Genomic DNA, 16,888 nt, shown 5'->3' on the forward strand with positions numbered 1-16,888 from the left:
ATCCGTCCCTGCATTAACCCAATGGGAAACACATGCCCCCATAATAACTTGGCGCAAACCTCAAATTGCTTAGGCATTTTCTAGGTTTTAGTGACCTCAAATGGACGACGGTTAGCTTACAAGATAAGCTGATACATCCCTGCCTGCACTGTGTTTGAAAACCCCAAAATTATTTTTCATTTTGACTAATTAAGCAGATAATTTTTTTTTACTAAATTATTATGTTGTTATTGCTCTAGAGATACTTTTGACGTGATCGAGGTTCTGTTTATGAAAAATACATATATTTTTTTTTAGTTTTAATTTTCTTGATTTAACTAGGCTTTAAATAAACTTAAAATTAGAAAAATATATTTGGTGTAAATCGCGATCGAGAATGTTGAGAAAATAATAATTGTGATAAACCGAGCCTCAGATATCAATTAATTTCAAGAGGAAAAATATATATTAAAATATAAAAAAATTAAAAAATGCATCATTGTATGTGTCAAAAGGAAAAAACAATAAAAAAGAAAGGTCCCACCGAGATTTGAACTCGGGTTACTGGATTCAGAGTCCAATGTCCTAACCACTAGACCATGGGACCAATTTATGTTACTTTTGGTAATTTATTTAATATTTATAAATAAAAAGTTGTACGTTAATCAGTTTCTTGAAGTTCCACAATAAAAGAAATCGGATAGAAAATCATTCATTTACTTTCATTATTGATGCGGATATTTTTTAAATTCCAAACTCAAGACCAACCTATTGAATTTTAACATTAATATTTCAAATAAGATCTAAAAGTTGAGTTGAGAAGTCGTTAAAAATTAAACTTTTTAGACGAAGTTAATAATTACATCAATAAAACATTCGATTTCCTTGACAAGAAGAAAAGCTTCAATAAGATAGTCGTATATGCCTATGTGATACGATTGCCATAAAAAATCACAATAAAAGTCATTTGTATGTCACATTCTACTAAATACTATGCCCACTCCCTCGTAAAATTTAAAATTCGAATTTTAATCGAACTCAAAGTAAAAATGAAGTTTAATCACATGTTTCATGAACCTACAATTTTTCAACCATGCATTGTCAACTTTTATCAAAATCTATTAAAAATCGGGTTAATTTCACAAACGGTCATTGAACTTAACCAAAAATTACAAAATTGTCACTGAAGTTTAAAACTTTCATGAACAGTCACTTAAATTTCAGGCGGTTTCACTAAAGGTCATTGAAGTTTTTAAAACTTTCACAAATCATCACTTCATGTACCAAAATGATTCTAATTCAAATTTTAGGACCGAAATACGTGACCATAAAAATTTCAGAGGACCTCAGCTGCAAAAAATTTTCCTCCCATTTTCCTTCTCCCTTCAATTTTCGGTGGCACTTCAAGCATTTGACCTCAAAATTTGATGAACTGGTGATGTAATTTCTGCAATTGAAAGGTTACCCAGTGTTGTTTGATGATGAATTTCAGTTTCCCCGTGTTTATTTATAGGTTGAATCAAATTTGAGTGCTCAATTGAAATCGTTTCGACAGCCGTTCGAACGTAGAAGATGCATGAACAGAAATTGGCTGATTCGAAATAAATTGGTGAGGAACCATATGTGCATCTTGTTCGCCATGATGAGTAGAAGGTAATGGTGGTGGTTCCCGACCGTAATTGTTGATGCCGGCGCCGGAAATTGGAGAGGAAAGTTCGTTGCCAGCTGCCTTCAAACTGGTATCATTTAGATTTAGATTTAAATTGTTTTGTGATGGCATGGGACCATGTACATGTTCGTCTTGGGGAGTACTAATAGCCTGTGATGGAGTTTTGGTATGGGTGATGGTGGGTTGGCTGGAATTGGAGGAAAATCGTGCGTGATTACAGTTTTTTTGGACCTGAATTTCATTTCATTTCATTTCATTTCATTTTTTTTTTATGTATTTTGGTTGATTATTGGTATAAAATTGTGGAGGGTGATGAGGGTGTGTTTGTGGTGTAAAAATCCGGTGGTTTATTCGGCGGTAGGGTGCTCGATTTTGGCCTTGAATCCACTGGCGCCGAAGAAGGAGAATGAACATGGAAGTGGGAGGAAAACATTTTGCACCTGGGGTCCTCTAAAATTTGTATGGTCACGTATTTCGGTCATTAACTTTGAATTAGAATCATTTTGGTACCTGAAGTGACCATTTGTGAAAGTTTTAAAAACTTCAGTGACCATTAGTGAAACCGCCTGAAATTTAAGTGACCGTTTATGAAAGTTTTAAACTTCAGTGATCGTTTTGTAATTTTTTATTAAGTTCAGTAACCGTTTGTGAAATTAACTCATTAAAAATCTAATTTAAATCCCTACCAAAATAGGGCAAAGTTTCTCCCTTGCATTTTTTTTTTCCCAAATAACCACTCAAATAACGATACGTCTTTTTTGTTAAGTTTCATTTTTATTCTATTTCTTATCGTATTTGATTTTTAATCAGAGTTTGAATTAGAATCATTTTGGTACTTGAAGTGACCATTTGTGAAAGTTTTAAAAACTTCAGTGACCATTAATAAAACCGCCTGAAATTTAAGTGACCATTTATGAAAGTTTTAAACTTCAGTGACTGTTTTGTGATTTTTTATTAAATTCAGTGACCGTTTGTGAAATTAACTCATTAAAAATCTGATTTAAATCCCTACCAAAATAGGGCAAAGTTTCTCCCTTGCATTTTTTTTTTTTCCAAATAACCACTCAAATAACGATACGTCTTTTTTGTTAAGTTTCATTTTTATTCTATTTCTTATCGTATTTGATTTTTAATCATGGACATCTCAACCCCAAAAAATAAAAAAAACACTCAGAAATTTGCTTGAAAAAATAAAAAAGAAAAACCGAAAGTAAATTTAAAAGACCCGTGCATTCAGAATAAGAAATTTAGTCGACAAAAATAGTAAATTTTCCTCTCTCATTTTTGACTCAAATACATTAATTTCCCTCAAAAAGATAATATATTAGCTACCCCCACAATCAAAGTATCGAAGGCACCTTTTGTCTTTTCCTTATTTACTAAAAAGTACATTGAACCCAATTTTCTTTGGAAACTTTAACTTTGAGGGGGTGAAAAGTAAGAATGAGACGAAAAGTAAAATAAAATCCGACACTAGAAAAGAAAAAATATAAAAATAAAGCGAGAGAATCATTATATTATTCTAATATCAATGAAATTTGTCACAAGAGACACTTCTCATAATTTCAAGGGGTTTTTTCTCCTCTCAATCCCAACAAAGAAACCCCCAACCAAATCTGTCACACCTTAGTGGACAATCGAGCTGCTTTTTCAAGTGTCAGGAGCGAAACGTTCTGTCAATCAGGAAAGGTTTTTGAATTTTAAACTGTCAACTAAGAAAGTGTAATTTTAAACAGCACATTATCATCTATAAAAACCACAATCTACCGCGTTAATGATGCACAAAAATGCTGCTCATCAGTAACTTACGCCTAACTACAATAATCTCGAGCAGGTACAACTTGTATAAAACCGTAAAAAGAAAGAAGAAAAAAAACACCAAATAGTTCAACTATTTACTTTTGGAGCCTTCAGCAAATATATATTTCTAACAAACCCTTTCCCGAGCTCACCAACAGCTCTCAATGAATCGATTAGATCTTTATCCTCACAATTCACATCTCTTCCCCGCTTCTGCAAACACAATCCAGGATCAAGAAGGAAACTACTTATTAGAGCATGTTAGGCTAAAGCTTAAACTTACTTTTTTACAGTAAAACTTAAGGTGAGAACCTTATACCAAAAATGGCATCTTTCAGAAAACAAGTTTAGCAAAAAGGGTGACTTTAAGTCACTTTTAATCTTAGCCATACATGCTCTAAATGTTGTCAAAGCCTCATAAGTGAACCCCGAATATACCTTTGAACTTTTATTTCTCAACGTAAGACCAACAGCATCACCGCCCAAAGAATCATACCAAACCTTGAACTCATCAGGAAACTCTCTCTGCAGATGTGATAAAAGAAAAATCTCTTGGAATGTTCATCCCTTTGAAACACTAGTTATAGCAAGTAATATTTAAAATCTGCCGAAATAACATTACTTGCCTCAATGTCACGTGTAAAATGTCCAAGTGGATCGAAGTTCACCATCAGTTTATTCTTCATTTCCTCCAAGCTTCCCCTGAGGTCACCAGGTATCAAGAAAGGGTGGAAAATCTCGCTAGGATTCCCACGCACAATGTGCCTCCCTGCGTCAAATATAAATATATATATTTTAGACAAAATTCCAAAGAAATGGTTGCATATCTGTGTTCACACAGATTTAGGGCTCAATGAGTATGTGTACAAGCTGTGACGTAAAAACCTTGATTGATTTCAGACGGGAAAAGAAGATGGTGCGGAAAAGGTAATTTATCTCTGTGGAGAAGAATAACAGCATTGTAGTTGTTCAAAGGCGTGCGGAAAAGGCACTGGAAAAGAAAAAAAATTAGAACATCATTACCAAGGAAAAACAGAAGGAACAAAAATTGTAAGTAGGAAAATATGTCATTTCACTCACTTCCCATCTGTAAGAATCATTCAGATTCTGCATAATGAGACTGGTCAACAACTTTGCACTGCTGGCTGCATATGCTGCCAATCTTCTAAGTTCCTAATATATCAATACCACTTGTGTCAATGCAAATGAAGTAAACCCATTTTCCCAGCATATCCAGAACAAATAGGCTCTTATAATACTTCAAATATAGCCCCCATTAAATTCAATTACATTACATTTCATTTCTCTCTCTTATTTTTAACCACACAATCTTCCATAAAATAATATTATACGTAAATCGAAAACTTTTCCTTCTTTTTCAACCACTCATTTTTCAAAAAAACACTATTCCACCCATTTTCATTTAGAGAAAATGGGGGCCAAACGGGGGCATAGTCGAATTCAATTCTCAACCACATATATTAAGAGAACGAATGTCTACTGTTATTTCCAGTTGTGATAGATTTTAAGAGAAATTTATTTGGAAAGAGATAGTGATAGATTGAAATAAAGAACAATCAGAAATAATATACATTAAATACACATTTTTGCGAATTATCAGCAACTCTAACAAGCAGAACCTTATAGCACAAGTTCCAAGCAACATAATAAGATACTTTTTAGAATTACGATTAAACCAATTAAAATATCAAGCGTTACTCACTGCTGCAGTTGGTGAGGCCCTGGTCCAAGCTTCAGATGCTTTATCATAAGCTGTGGCTATGAACATGGCTGGGCTTATATTCTGCATATCATCTCTGTACTCTCTTCGATTTGACATGAAATTATCCTATGCAACAAAATGTATAGAGCATTATTTCATACAAATACTCTGAAACGGAAGGACGGTGAAGATAGAAACTAATAAAGACCACTCACGGCCAACTACTTGAGCTGCAGCACTTACATTGATTTCTTTTCCATCTTGAGGAGTCAAATCACCATTAATGTCAACAATTAATGAAGAAAAACTCCAGTCATATTCTGACAGTAACCGTAAGAATCTACAACCACATCAATGTGCATACGAGACATTAATTAATTTATGGGAAAATCACGAAGAATCAGCCTTCACAAAGTAAGCTAAGCAGGAATTGCATGCATTAGGAGTGTCTCAAATAACCACAATCATTTGAGGAGAACAAAAAGAGAAAAGCCAGAGGAGCCTATCATTGTTAGGTTCTTTTAGTTACAATTGGCTGTTGCACAGAAAAACATGAAACTCACAATTAATCCAAATTACGGTCATTCATCATGGTCTCAAAACTTAAAGCAAATTTGATGTAATAATTGGCAGAACGGTGGAGATTAATGACAGCGTGGGGAATGCGACATTTCTCAAGATTCATCTTGATCAGGATAACCAAAAGGAATGGAGGATTTCTGACTTTCATGTTTGGATTCATAACAGGGAATGACAGGGGAACAGGAGAGAAACGAAATTGTTCCACATCTTTTAACACTTAGTATTTATTGCTCTACCCTTCCCTTTATGGCATGACAAAGAATTCAAATGGCATAATGTATAAAAGGAATACACATTTCACTAAGACTTCAAAAGGAAGTACCTCAACAAGGAATGTTTTTATAGGGAAGAAGCTGTGTATGCACGCGAATGTTTTACAGTGAGAGTGAGAGAGTAGAGTATGCATAAATCACTTATATACATGAAAATGGAATCAACCTTAAAAATCCAGTTATTCGGGAAGAAGGAGGTCTAAATGGTAAAGGCTTCAAAAAGAGATAAGCAACCAGTAGCTCAATGGCATCTTCTGTCAACGAGTTCGAGAAAAGATGTGCGGACACCCATCGTTTTGCAAGCCTGCACGGAGTAGCAAAAAAATTTCAAAAACTGGCTCCGTGGGAAGGAATGTGGGGTAGGAGGATGTGCTCAAATTCTCACCGAACAACTGGTCCATATATTGGATAACGACCCCGTAAACCATTGATCATGCTGGAATGCTGACCACAAACAAATAGTTTCTTGTCTGAGGATAGTACCCGCTTCACATGAGCATTCCCTATGAAATGGAAATTCATTCCTGTAAGCGCAACACCCCAAGATCCCTTAGAATGTGTTGGACTATCAAACGAAAGAGTTTCTCACCTTGCCTTTGCACCAAGCCCAGACCCCTCTCATGCAAAATTTTAAGACGAAAAGCATATCCGGACGTGAAAACATCTACATCCTCCTCTGTAGCTGTGCAACTAATCCCCCATTTCTCTTGAAGGCTGTCATTATAATATGATAGATAAATCATTCATATTGCAAGTATTTCCACATTACAAATCTAAACCAAACCAACCTTTCACCAATTTTCATAAGGAATGCTGATTTAGTCTTCTCCATTGCAAGCTCATCCATCGGCCAGTTTCCTGAACCTTCCAGCTACAAGAACAATAAATATAAAATTTCAGAAACCATTGGGAAGAATAAACAAACAGAACAAATGCAATCAGTTATCCATGCCTGAATCATGACTTCAAGTGGTTGTATACAGGTTGAAGTGAGTTTCTGCGGCTTTACACCAACACTGTCTTCATATGCCAAAGGATGAGGTTGAGGAGGAAAGACAGATGTTAACCTGAAAGCTGTGTGTACAAGTAAGCACAAAAAGTTCACTCAATCATACCGTGTGATTTTTCACAAAAAGTCCACTCAACAATGCTGTGTGATTTTTCATTAAAAAAAAGTCAGTAACACAAACACTGTCTTCGTATGCCATATTCTTGCTTTTTTTAGGGTGGATGGCAGGCCTCCCTCCGTCTCTCTCCCCTTCACATAAAACTCACTCAGTAACACCAATACTGTCTTGATATACCGTATTCCAGCGTTATGCATTGTAAATAAAAGCTAAATTGCTAGTACTTGTATTTCTTTGGGAATTCATTATTGAAGCTACGTGTTACTAAGCAGAAATTTAATCATCGATGATGAGGATAATGTGTGTAACAAGCTTTGTTTTGCCCCGCTGTTGAATTCATTTCATTCCCTAGGTCAGGGATTACTAGGTCCTCACAACCAGAGGTAAGGGCTCCATGGATCGGGGCATGGAAGAGATCACCATGCCCCCATCTAAGGAAGAGATCTTGGTCGAATTGCCGCATATAAAATTGAGCACAATTTTATAAAGAAAAAGAAACAGCCCAATCGTTTCTCCACTTGTTTCTCCAGAGAAATGGGAAACATGCTCGACATCATTTGATTGAATAGTTGACGCAACCCCTTGTTGTTTGAAGAAACCCTATATTCAATTGGTATTTTTTACAAAAAATCTTATAGATAAGAAATCTAGTGTTTCACTAACATTTCGAATTCAAGTTGTGGCGGGGTGGACTTCAGATTAACACGTATATAATTTTCAGGATGCCGTAAAACATTAGAAGCATAAAGAATCCAACTGAAAAAAAAAAAATAATAATAAGGATAATAATAAGGATAGCAATCGCTACTCAACCTACTAGATCCTTTACACAAAAATAAGGGTAAGAAGCAATTTTATCTAACTTTGAATGTACACCAATAGATTATTAGATCCATGTTGGTGCAATGCGGCTAGATAAAGAAGAGGAGGAATAAATGATGAAGGCTCTAAAATGATATAAGGTCAGATCCTCATCAATTGTTCCTTGTTCATTATTCACCATAGCCTGATGGTGAAGCAAAAGGGAAGATCGCTGAAGTTTCTGTTTCATGTCAAGATAACATTGAGGCCTTCCTCACAATCAACAACTAAGTACCGACAGCTCTACTTTAGAAAAAATAATAAATATAATATAGTTATTAAAAACTAGATTATCACTATAACACATCTTTCTCATGTATAAATTGTTATGTTGTGGAGCCTAATTATTGGCACTTCGTAAAGTTGGTCACGGATTGACCTCTGCAGTGAGATCATCATGGTGATTTGGATAAAGAAATTTATATGATGCACCACAAGGTTTTGAAGTACTAGAAAAATGAGAATGGTATACAAACTTCACATTTGATATCGTCTTAAATAAGCTCCAAGACAGTGATATAAGAAGTTTGATAGTGTTATGAGTAGTAATGGCTTCAGAAGGTGTCATGATCATTGTTGCTATGTAAAGAACCTTGGTAACTCCTATATTATCATGCTGCTATATGTTGATGACATATTAATTGCGTGTGCTTGCAAACAAAAAATAGATAAGTTGAAAAATTTATTATATAGGAAGTTTGCAATGAATGACTTTGGTGTTGCAAAACAAATCCTTGAATGAGAATTACTAGGGACAGTGACGTCTTGAAATTGTCACAGGAAGATTGTGATAAGGTTCTAAGCAAGTTCAACATGAATGATGCAAAATCAGTTCGTACTCTTTTGACTAGTCACTTCAAGCTATCAAATGAGCATCACTTTACAATGTAGGAGCGAGCCTACATGGCCAAGTTACCTTATGCATCTGTTATTGGCAATCTTATGTATGCCATGGTATGTACAAGACCGGACATAGCACATGTAGTGAGAGTTGTTAATAGATTGCAAACAGCATTTGAAGGCAGTAAAGTGGATTCTTAAATACTTGAGAGGTAATTCAGACATAGCCTTATGTTTCAGAAAATCAAGTTATAGAATTACAGGGCTGTGTAGACACTGACATGGTAGGAAATATTGATAGCAAGAAGAGTACTACTGAATATGTATACACGAGGGTGGTACAACAGTTAGTTGGGTGTCAAATTGTATCTAAAAGATCCTTAAAAAAAAAAAAATTAAAAAAAAAAAAATGTATATATATATCAACAAATTTGAATGTCTAGTTTTCAACTTGTGAAGTTCTTTACATTTTCTCATCTATCAGAAACAAAACTGAGACTGGCACAAAACCGTGCACACTAGTAAGTCAAAGTAGAAGCCTTGACATAGGGAACTCAGATTATAAGCTTCGAGGCTCCTAAGTAGCATTCAAACGGAGGCAGTTTTGAAAACACTGCCCAACATCTGAGCTTTTGGTATAATCTGGGTTGAGCTTGCAAAAAGAGTACAAGGCTACAAGGCATTGCTTATAGGTTACTCTTTTGGCTAGTCACTTCAAGCTATCAAATTTGGGTCAAGCATGAGTTAACCTAGGCTCTAGTACATTTTACCTGGTACTTGTGCAATACTTGTAAATTTATTTTTCTATGACTATTTGAACATTTAGAAAAAAAAAATCATTGCTGAGTTCATTTTAATTTGGTCTCTTTATTCTGCTAGAGTTCATTTTCTTCATGATAATTTCCTTTAAAAAATACAAGTTCTTCGAGAGGGGAAAATAATGATCATTTGATAGCCTAAAAACCACATGCAAATCAATAAAAGGAGCTTAAGCACCAAGTCAACATTTTTAGCTAGTGTACTTCAGCTTGAAATTTAGGTATCAATCAATCATTTTTGAAGGTGTGAAAAGATAAACTGCAGTACCATGAGAAACCTAAAATTGTATGATCATGTGACTATATGTATTAGCAAGGAAGAGGAGAGATCTTTAGTTGAAAAAGAGACCTGAATCCAGAGGTTGCACACTGGAGACCCTGAGAGGAATATCATCAAGGAGGCGCAAATGTTTTGAGAGGTTATCGAATGCCTTCAATAGGTTCGCCGAAAATGTTATAGGATCTGTAGTTCATAAATCCATGTTAATGATCACGCGTAGTCCTTAAGCATTTCATAAGAATGAAAGAATAAACTTCATCACATACAGCCATACCTTTGTTGCCAAGGCAAAGTGAAAAATCAAGTTGATCTACAATGGAAATGATATTTTCTTTCGGAAGGGAAAGATGGCGTGATAGAACATGCTCGATAATTTCTTTTATGATGAGATGCCTTTCCGACTCCTCGTGCTCCCATACTATCGGTTAAGGTAACCGAAGAAGCATATTATTATAAAAATTAGTGATCTCACACCAGGCAGAAAAGAGAAGCAGATATATCAATGCCTCACCTGCAACTTCAGCAATTTTACCATCACGAAACCATCTTAGTGTTGCCTTATCACCCCAAAACTTTCGAAATTCAACAGCCTAAAGTAAGATGTAAAAACCATTAATAATTAAATTAGAATGGGCATAAAGTACTGATAAAATTAACTTCTCATTCTGAAATCTACCACCTTATCTTTCTCTTCCGAACTTGGACCCATGACAGCCTGTTTAAATGCTTCCTCCACAGAGTTTATTGAGATCCCTATAAGCAATTCCTCTCCATCTAACGTGGATAAACCCTGGATTATGACAGTTACAACATGTTTCATATCAAATATATCCAATTCATGCCATAAAATTTCAAAGATCACATTAGTACATCATTGTTGAGTATCGTACATCTTCAATATTGCATTCAGAAGTAGCATTTCTCCAGATAACACGAACAAGCTTAGTTCTCCCTCTCAACGCTTGGTCTATTAGAGAGAGTACCTTCTGCTCATATGTTCTCCAACATTCTTCATCCAAACAAAATCCACAAGAATAGACTTCACGGCTACCCTTCAAGTTCAACCTAAAACCTAGCATGTGAGTAAGTGCAAGAAGCTAGACGCTAATGAAATACAAGTTAATTGACATATATTCTCTGTCAAATGTTCAAAGAATCCATTATACTTCCAAACCGAACCATCAATGACAGTACAGGGCAAAAGGTTCAAAGTATTAAAACTATTGGACCTCATAAAGATGTACCGTACCTTGTGCAATAATCGAATTTGGCAGGAAAATCAATCTTGGTCATAAACATCTCATCAAAGCCACCATCTTTACATTTATCAATGCAACTAAGAGCTAGAGCAGCCTCATCTCGCAGCTGAATATAGAATCATTATCATCAGCAGACAACAGTGTATATCAATTTAAAAGGAATGATAGATAGATCCACTTCAGAGGCAGAAAAAAATTCAATATGCTAACATTGTACCTCTTGGAAACCACTTAGTGACATCCGAAATGCCAAATTGACACCAAATGAATCACAAATTATTACAGGGAATAATTGAAACTCTTTCCTCCTATCCTGCAACTCCAAACTTGAAATCAGTATTCATGTTAAACAACGAAAACCAGAATATACTGTCTTCGTTATTAGTTCAGATACAGCAAGCGTTGAACACCTGCAAGGAAGCATGAAAGACAGGGCATCTCACAAAAGCATAATATTTTAAGAAAAGTGAACGGGTGATTCTGCTGCAAGGACAAGCAGTCAGATTAGTCAAAAGAAATAAAATCTAAATCAATCAGACAATAAAGGCCCCCTAATCATGATCTTACAGAAGAAGCTAGCTATAAAAAGAAACATGGAAGCAATACACTGGTAGAAGCTGATGAAGCTCTTAAAATAACATGAAAAGGATCAGAAATATAGGGCAATACCTTATTTGAAATGTTGCTTTCAACTTCAGGCTGAAAGTAGAGCCCATGATCCCATACTTTTGAATTGGCTGCAAAGATGAACATGACAAACTGATAGTTATGACTAATTATAAATAATACTGTTGATACACAACTTTCTAAAAGAGCAAATAGTTAGTCAGGTAAGATTATTCAACTGGGACTGCCACTCTAACTTCCTCCAACGTCATGTAGTAAGAGTATGGTTTAAAGCGCTTAGCTGGTCGCATTGTTACAGACTCAACTTGAAATTAGGTTGTCAGCTTAAGAAAAAGGCTCAGTGCAATTGTCATATTCTCTTCGGTTTAGTGCAACTGTCATATACTCTTCATCTACTAGCCAATATCAACTACATAAGATGGTAATCAATTAATTCAATGAATCTACTTCATTGAACAGTTTAACCAGCACGTCCAATTCAATACTAGTTCAACCTCAAGAGATTCATAGATTAAAATTTAAAGAAACTGAAAAACTAAAAACGACAAGGATGGAAGGAAACCACATGGCTGACTATCAAGATAGCAGATAAGTAGCTGTCTAAATTTTATCAATAAGCAATAATAGTTTTAACATTTCAGATATAAATGTATCCCCTTTGGTACTACTGAGTCAAATGTCAAGCATCAAACCCTTGACACTTTCCTTTTTCTCCATTCTAAAATAAGATTAAATATCTAACAATTGGGGGAACTCCGATTAAGTATAACATAATTAGCAAGACATTATGCAATGCAAGTATTCAGTCACCGCACCTTAAATCAAGATTCAAATCCTAGGAGTCTGTAACAACTACAGGTTACATGATTTCGCTGTCGTTGATACCAATCAACATCAAATTTATGTCCATCAATGGAACATGTGCAAGAAAATGTGAAGTAAACATGTATCATCATTATGAATGCAGCTATAAGGCACATATATAAGAGAGCCACGTACCAATGAAGTCCAGTGTGATGCGCAAAATCTGAATTACATTCACTGATTTGTTGATGCGGTTTTTACTAGATTTTGATGCAAGGTATGCCATTATGATTGCTATAAGAAATCCACTTAAGCAATCATGAGCATATATCGAACTTCTTTGTCGAGCCCAAACCTGTAATATGACACAAAAACGTGACATTCTATCTCAATAGCATGGAGCCACACAAACAGAATCACAATCACCATACTGTCTTACTTTCAACAGTATCAATGCTTCTCCCAGTTCTTTCCATCCCATAAAAGTCCTCTTAACAAACTCGAAATTATCCTCTAGAAACATGTCCTCTAATATACTGCTATTGTACTTGGGTGTAGCTTGTAAAACACCCTCTGTATTGAAATTTCAATGCAGGTTCAGAAATCAATTAGCAATTAAAATCAAGAAAAAAGATGGTATGTATCATGAAAAAGACTCCCAATACCTTGATTTAGTGAGCGAACATTGTTCCTCTGTAAATTCAACTTTGATACACAAAATATGGATTTGGATGTCGGAATTATTTTGACACAAAAAGCAGCATTTCCGGAGAGCCGTGCAGCTAAAATATAGGAAAACATGCAGACATAGAAGTGATTGGCCCGAAGATCAACAACTCAATTTAAAGAAAGAAAGGAATGCGATGTTCAGTACACTACAGACCTGGATAGACAACCAGCACAGGTTTACGGGCCTCATTATGGAAAGTTGACCATTTTACTTCTTGAATGATAGAAGAAAGTTTTACATATTTCTTGATGATGCAGAGGTACAGAAATCTTTTCGCATGATAGCGATAATTTAGATAGTCTTTCTCATAGAAGCATTCCTGCCAAGAAAAAAAAAGTTGTATGCACAAAAGCATGAGTTAAAACTGCTCAGCATTCACTCTAACAATAGCAGCCTCCGTTAGAGTTTCATTTTATTTTGCTAAAATTCTACTTTCAAGAAATGAGTGGTTGATAAATGGGTAGTGCTTGTGAATCCTACAAAATGTGTGGTTAAAATTAATATTTGACTTCAAAAGAGAAGAAAATGAAACCCAAATGGAAGCAAAATATAATCAAGAAGTTCTAATTGTTTCATAAGAAGCATAGTACTGTAATACCAAAAATACTACCCCCAAGTCAATTCGAGCAGCATGTAAGCTCTGCAGCATTACCATGGACATAAGGCCCGGAAGGAAAATGTAAAGTATTTTCTCAAAGTTGATATTTACGATGAATAAGAAATCAACTTTCCAAAGTTTCTCCAGTCAAGATTTATCTGCAATCTTTTCTCCCTATGGAATCTTAATTCTTCCCTTACTAAACCATACAAAGACTACCTTTTCTTGCATTTCATTAGATTTTGGCAATAGGCTTGATGCATCAAATCTGGACCCCATCTCTGAACTGGTCCAGTATTTGTTAACAGAAATTTGAAGGAAAAAAATGGGCTTTAGTCTGCAAAGCAAAGGGCAGGGTACCAAAAAGAAAGCAAACAAATGCCTACATCAACACACACCCCCACCCTCCAGTGCAGTAAAATCTCAGCCCGGTTTTTGAGTGACATTAACCCAGCTTCTGCCTGTACATAGAGGTTGCAATTAAACTGATAACATGAGCAAATTTCCCATTGTCCTGCAGCAAGGAATTGGGCATCAAAGTGTGCCAAGTCCTAGTATTCTCCTGTTTCTGGTGAATTCATCATCTTCACCCATCAACGTAGGTTTCATTAGGCAGAACCAGGTACGTCCACGTTTCGACTTCCCTTCTCTCTCTCTCTCTCTCTCTCTCTCTCTCTCTCTCTCTCTCTCTCTCTCTTTTCACTTGAGTATTTTTGCATTAGTTAGTCGTAACACCGCAAAATTGCAACTTTCGATTTCTAAGAATATATTACATCCCTAATACAACTATTATAAGTCAATCATAAGCACAATTTGTAGAGACGATACATTTCATAATGCAGTGAACAGGAAAATGTCGATGGCATGTATTCAAAAGATCAGTCAACTAATAATGAGAAGCAACAAAGAATCTGTGTATAGTGGGCAGTGTCTGTCTCAATTTGTCCAGTGGCTAAACTCCACCTCATCTTTTTATTAGTGTTCATTAGTTCATTTCAAAATAGATGTGTCAACAAAATAACTTCTGATTTACCAGTAAAAATCCTTTGGACATTATAAGCAAGTTCGTTTTCCAACAAAAGAATAGCGATCGTACCTCAAAATATATAATGTTTACCTAGTACAATTACATCTTTATAAAAATGTTGAAGCCTGTAAAATACATTCATAATTCTATTGTCATACACAATGCTGCAGATTTTCAATTCAGAGTCAAATAAAAAGCCTAAATATGCATTACTGACAGGATTAACTGGAAACAGGGTCCGCATTATTGTTTTTAAAAAATCTCTGTCTAAATATTTCCTCTTCAAATAAAGAACAGAATAAATACCTTGGGTAATCTGAGAAAAAGATCAACATGTACATCCGGTTTAGCAGCGCATTTAAACGAATAACTGCCCCCAATTTCTATAGACTTAGGTTTCTTGAACTTGAATTCAACTTTATCAGCACCAATGTCTTTAACAAATCCTGGCGCCGTGTCAGCTGCAACCTACAATGATTGTTGTGCCATAAAATTAAACCAATTAGAAATACAAACAGTAGTACAGTACATTCAAAACCTTATTCCAGAGCAATTAAAACGATTACTAATCCCATAACGTAGTACAACAAAATTGCAAACTGTTTTTCAAAGCATAAAAAAAAGAAAAAAGAAAAAAGGTCAGCTCTAACCTAAAATAAACACAAGTTGAACCCATAAAATTAAATCAATTACGCAAACCAAAAAAAAAAAAAAAAACGCAGTACAAAAAGAAAAATCGAAACTTTTTCAGAAAGCGAAGTAAATTGAAAGACTTTTAAGTGAAATCTTGAGAACACATACCTGAAAGTCTTCAGGGATTTGATCAATGGCTTCTTTGAGGGCGGAAACAACGTCGTTGATGATTTTAGTGTTTTCCGAGGAATAATCGAGCTGCGTCTCCTTTAGAAGCTCTCTCAACTTCAAATTAGTCGAGTCTGCCTGTATTCCTGCTTCTGAACCCATGCTTGTTTCTTAGTTTTCGCTCTCTCACTACGACTGAACGTCGCTGAAGCTCTGGTTTGTGTGTGTGTGTACAGGGAGAGAACCGTTAGAGGGCGGGCGAAGGGTTTTATCGATCAAAACCCTGAAATAAAACAGTATAAACCCCGAAACCTGATTTGGCGAACTTCATGTATTTAATCACAAGAGAAAATTTCAGCATCAGTCCCCAATTTATTCACCCAGTAGAAACTAAGCCCTATTTGGTGGAAATTAAAATTAAAATTTTAATCTAAGTTAACCATTAATTTTAACCACGCATTTTATAGTACCTACAACTTTTTAGTTTTTAACGCATGTTTCATCAATTTTTATCAAATTTACTTAAAATCTGATTTTAACCCTCATCAAATATGAGCTAAATCTTTGTATCGATTTTTCAATTAATGTACAAAGTGGTGGTATGAGTTAAAAAATAAAAAAAAACATCATCTAGTCCTTGGTTGGGAAGGTAATGAAAATAGAAGCATCAGCTTGGACTAAATTTAAAATTTTGAAATGCAGTCGAGATGTAATAATCTTTTGTAGCATGACCACATGAGGGAAGGCATCAACAATAGAGTTTGCTCTTGCTTAAACATGTTGGATGTCAAATTTATGAAATAAATCTTGTGAAAAGTTTGTTTTGGACGATGTATGACTAAAAGTAGAAAAAAAGTTATGAGTTTACATATAAAAGTTGTACTTCACTCTCCATAACTTGTGAATTTTCTCCGATTAATCTTTTAATGCTTCTTATCAATTATGTACAATTCAATTAGTCTTCAATTGCTCGAAAGTAACTTCAAGTGGACTTAAAATCGTTCTTTTTTCCCTTCAATTACCTTCAAATCTGGGTTTTACCAACAATAATGATGATTATAATAAATTAAGTAGAAATTCACTCTAAATAT

General features: G+C 35.0%; 1 protein-coding gene and 1 non-coding gene across 2 annotated transcripts; both read right to left on the minus strand.

Annotated features, from left to right (window-relative positions):
• Window positions 1-514: 514 nt before the first annotated feature.
• TRNAQ-CUG lies at window positions 515-586 on the minus strand. The gene has a single exon. It is a non-coding gene; the product is annotated as a tRNA-Gln (tRNA).
• A 2,738-nt stretch (window positions 587-3,324) lies between these two features.
• On the minus strand, window positions 3,325-16,113 carry LOC111377685 (nucleolar protein 6). Its single transcript, XM_023000814.1, has 26 exons — window positions 15,798-16,113; window positions 15,303-15,464; window positions 13,525-13,690; window positions 13,307-13,423; window positions 13,081-13,214; window positions 12,837-12,996; window positions 11,880-11,947; window positions 11,428-11,523; window positions 11,201-11,316; window positions 10,842-11,016; window positions 10,631-10,741; window positions 10,463-10,541; window positions 10,226-10,369; window positions 10,021-10,134; window positions 6,978-7,099; window positions 6,814-6,896; window positions 6,615-6,739; window positions 6,411-6,528; window positions 6,192-6,329; window positions 5,415-5,511; window positions 5,172-5,297; window positions 4,529-4,621; window positions 4,334-4,439; window positions 4,075-4,217; window positions 3,887-3,973; window positions 3,325-3,661 (listed from the first exon to the last, which is right to left on the minus strand). The coding sequence occupies exons 1-26, from the start codon at window positions 15,957-15,959 to the stop codon at window positions 3,536-3,538; spliced, it is 3,168 nt and encodes a 1,055-aa protein (XP_022856582.1). The 5' UTR covers window positions 15,960-16,113; the 3' UTR covers window positions 3,325-3,535.
• Window positions 16,114-16,888: the final 775 nt, after the last annotated feature.

Source organism: Olea europaea, unplaced genomic scaffold (genome assembly GCF_002742605.1).
Source record: "Olea europaea var. sylvestris unplaced genomic scaffold, O_europaea_v1 scaffold1708, whole genome shotgun sequence".
In the NCBI taxonomy this organism is placed as follows: Eukaryota; Viridiplantae; Streptophyta; class Magnoliopsida; order Lamiales; family Oleaceae; genus Olea; species Olea europaea.

Coding starts and splice junctions, on each gene's coding strand:
- LOC111377685 (XM_023000814.1), bottom strand. CDS start 15,959: ATGGGTTCAGAAGCAGGAATACAGGCAGACTCGACTAATTTGAAGTTG. Junction 11,524..11,879: donor AAAGCAACATTTCAAATAAG/GTATTGCCCTAT, acceptor TTGGAGTTGCAG/GATAGGAGGAAAGAGTTTCA. Junction 10,742..10,841: donor CTGAATGCAATATTGAAGAT/GTACGATACTCA, acceptor GTCATAATCCAG/GGTTTATCCACGTTAGATGG.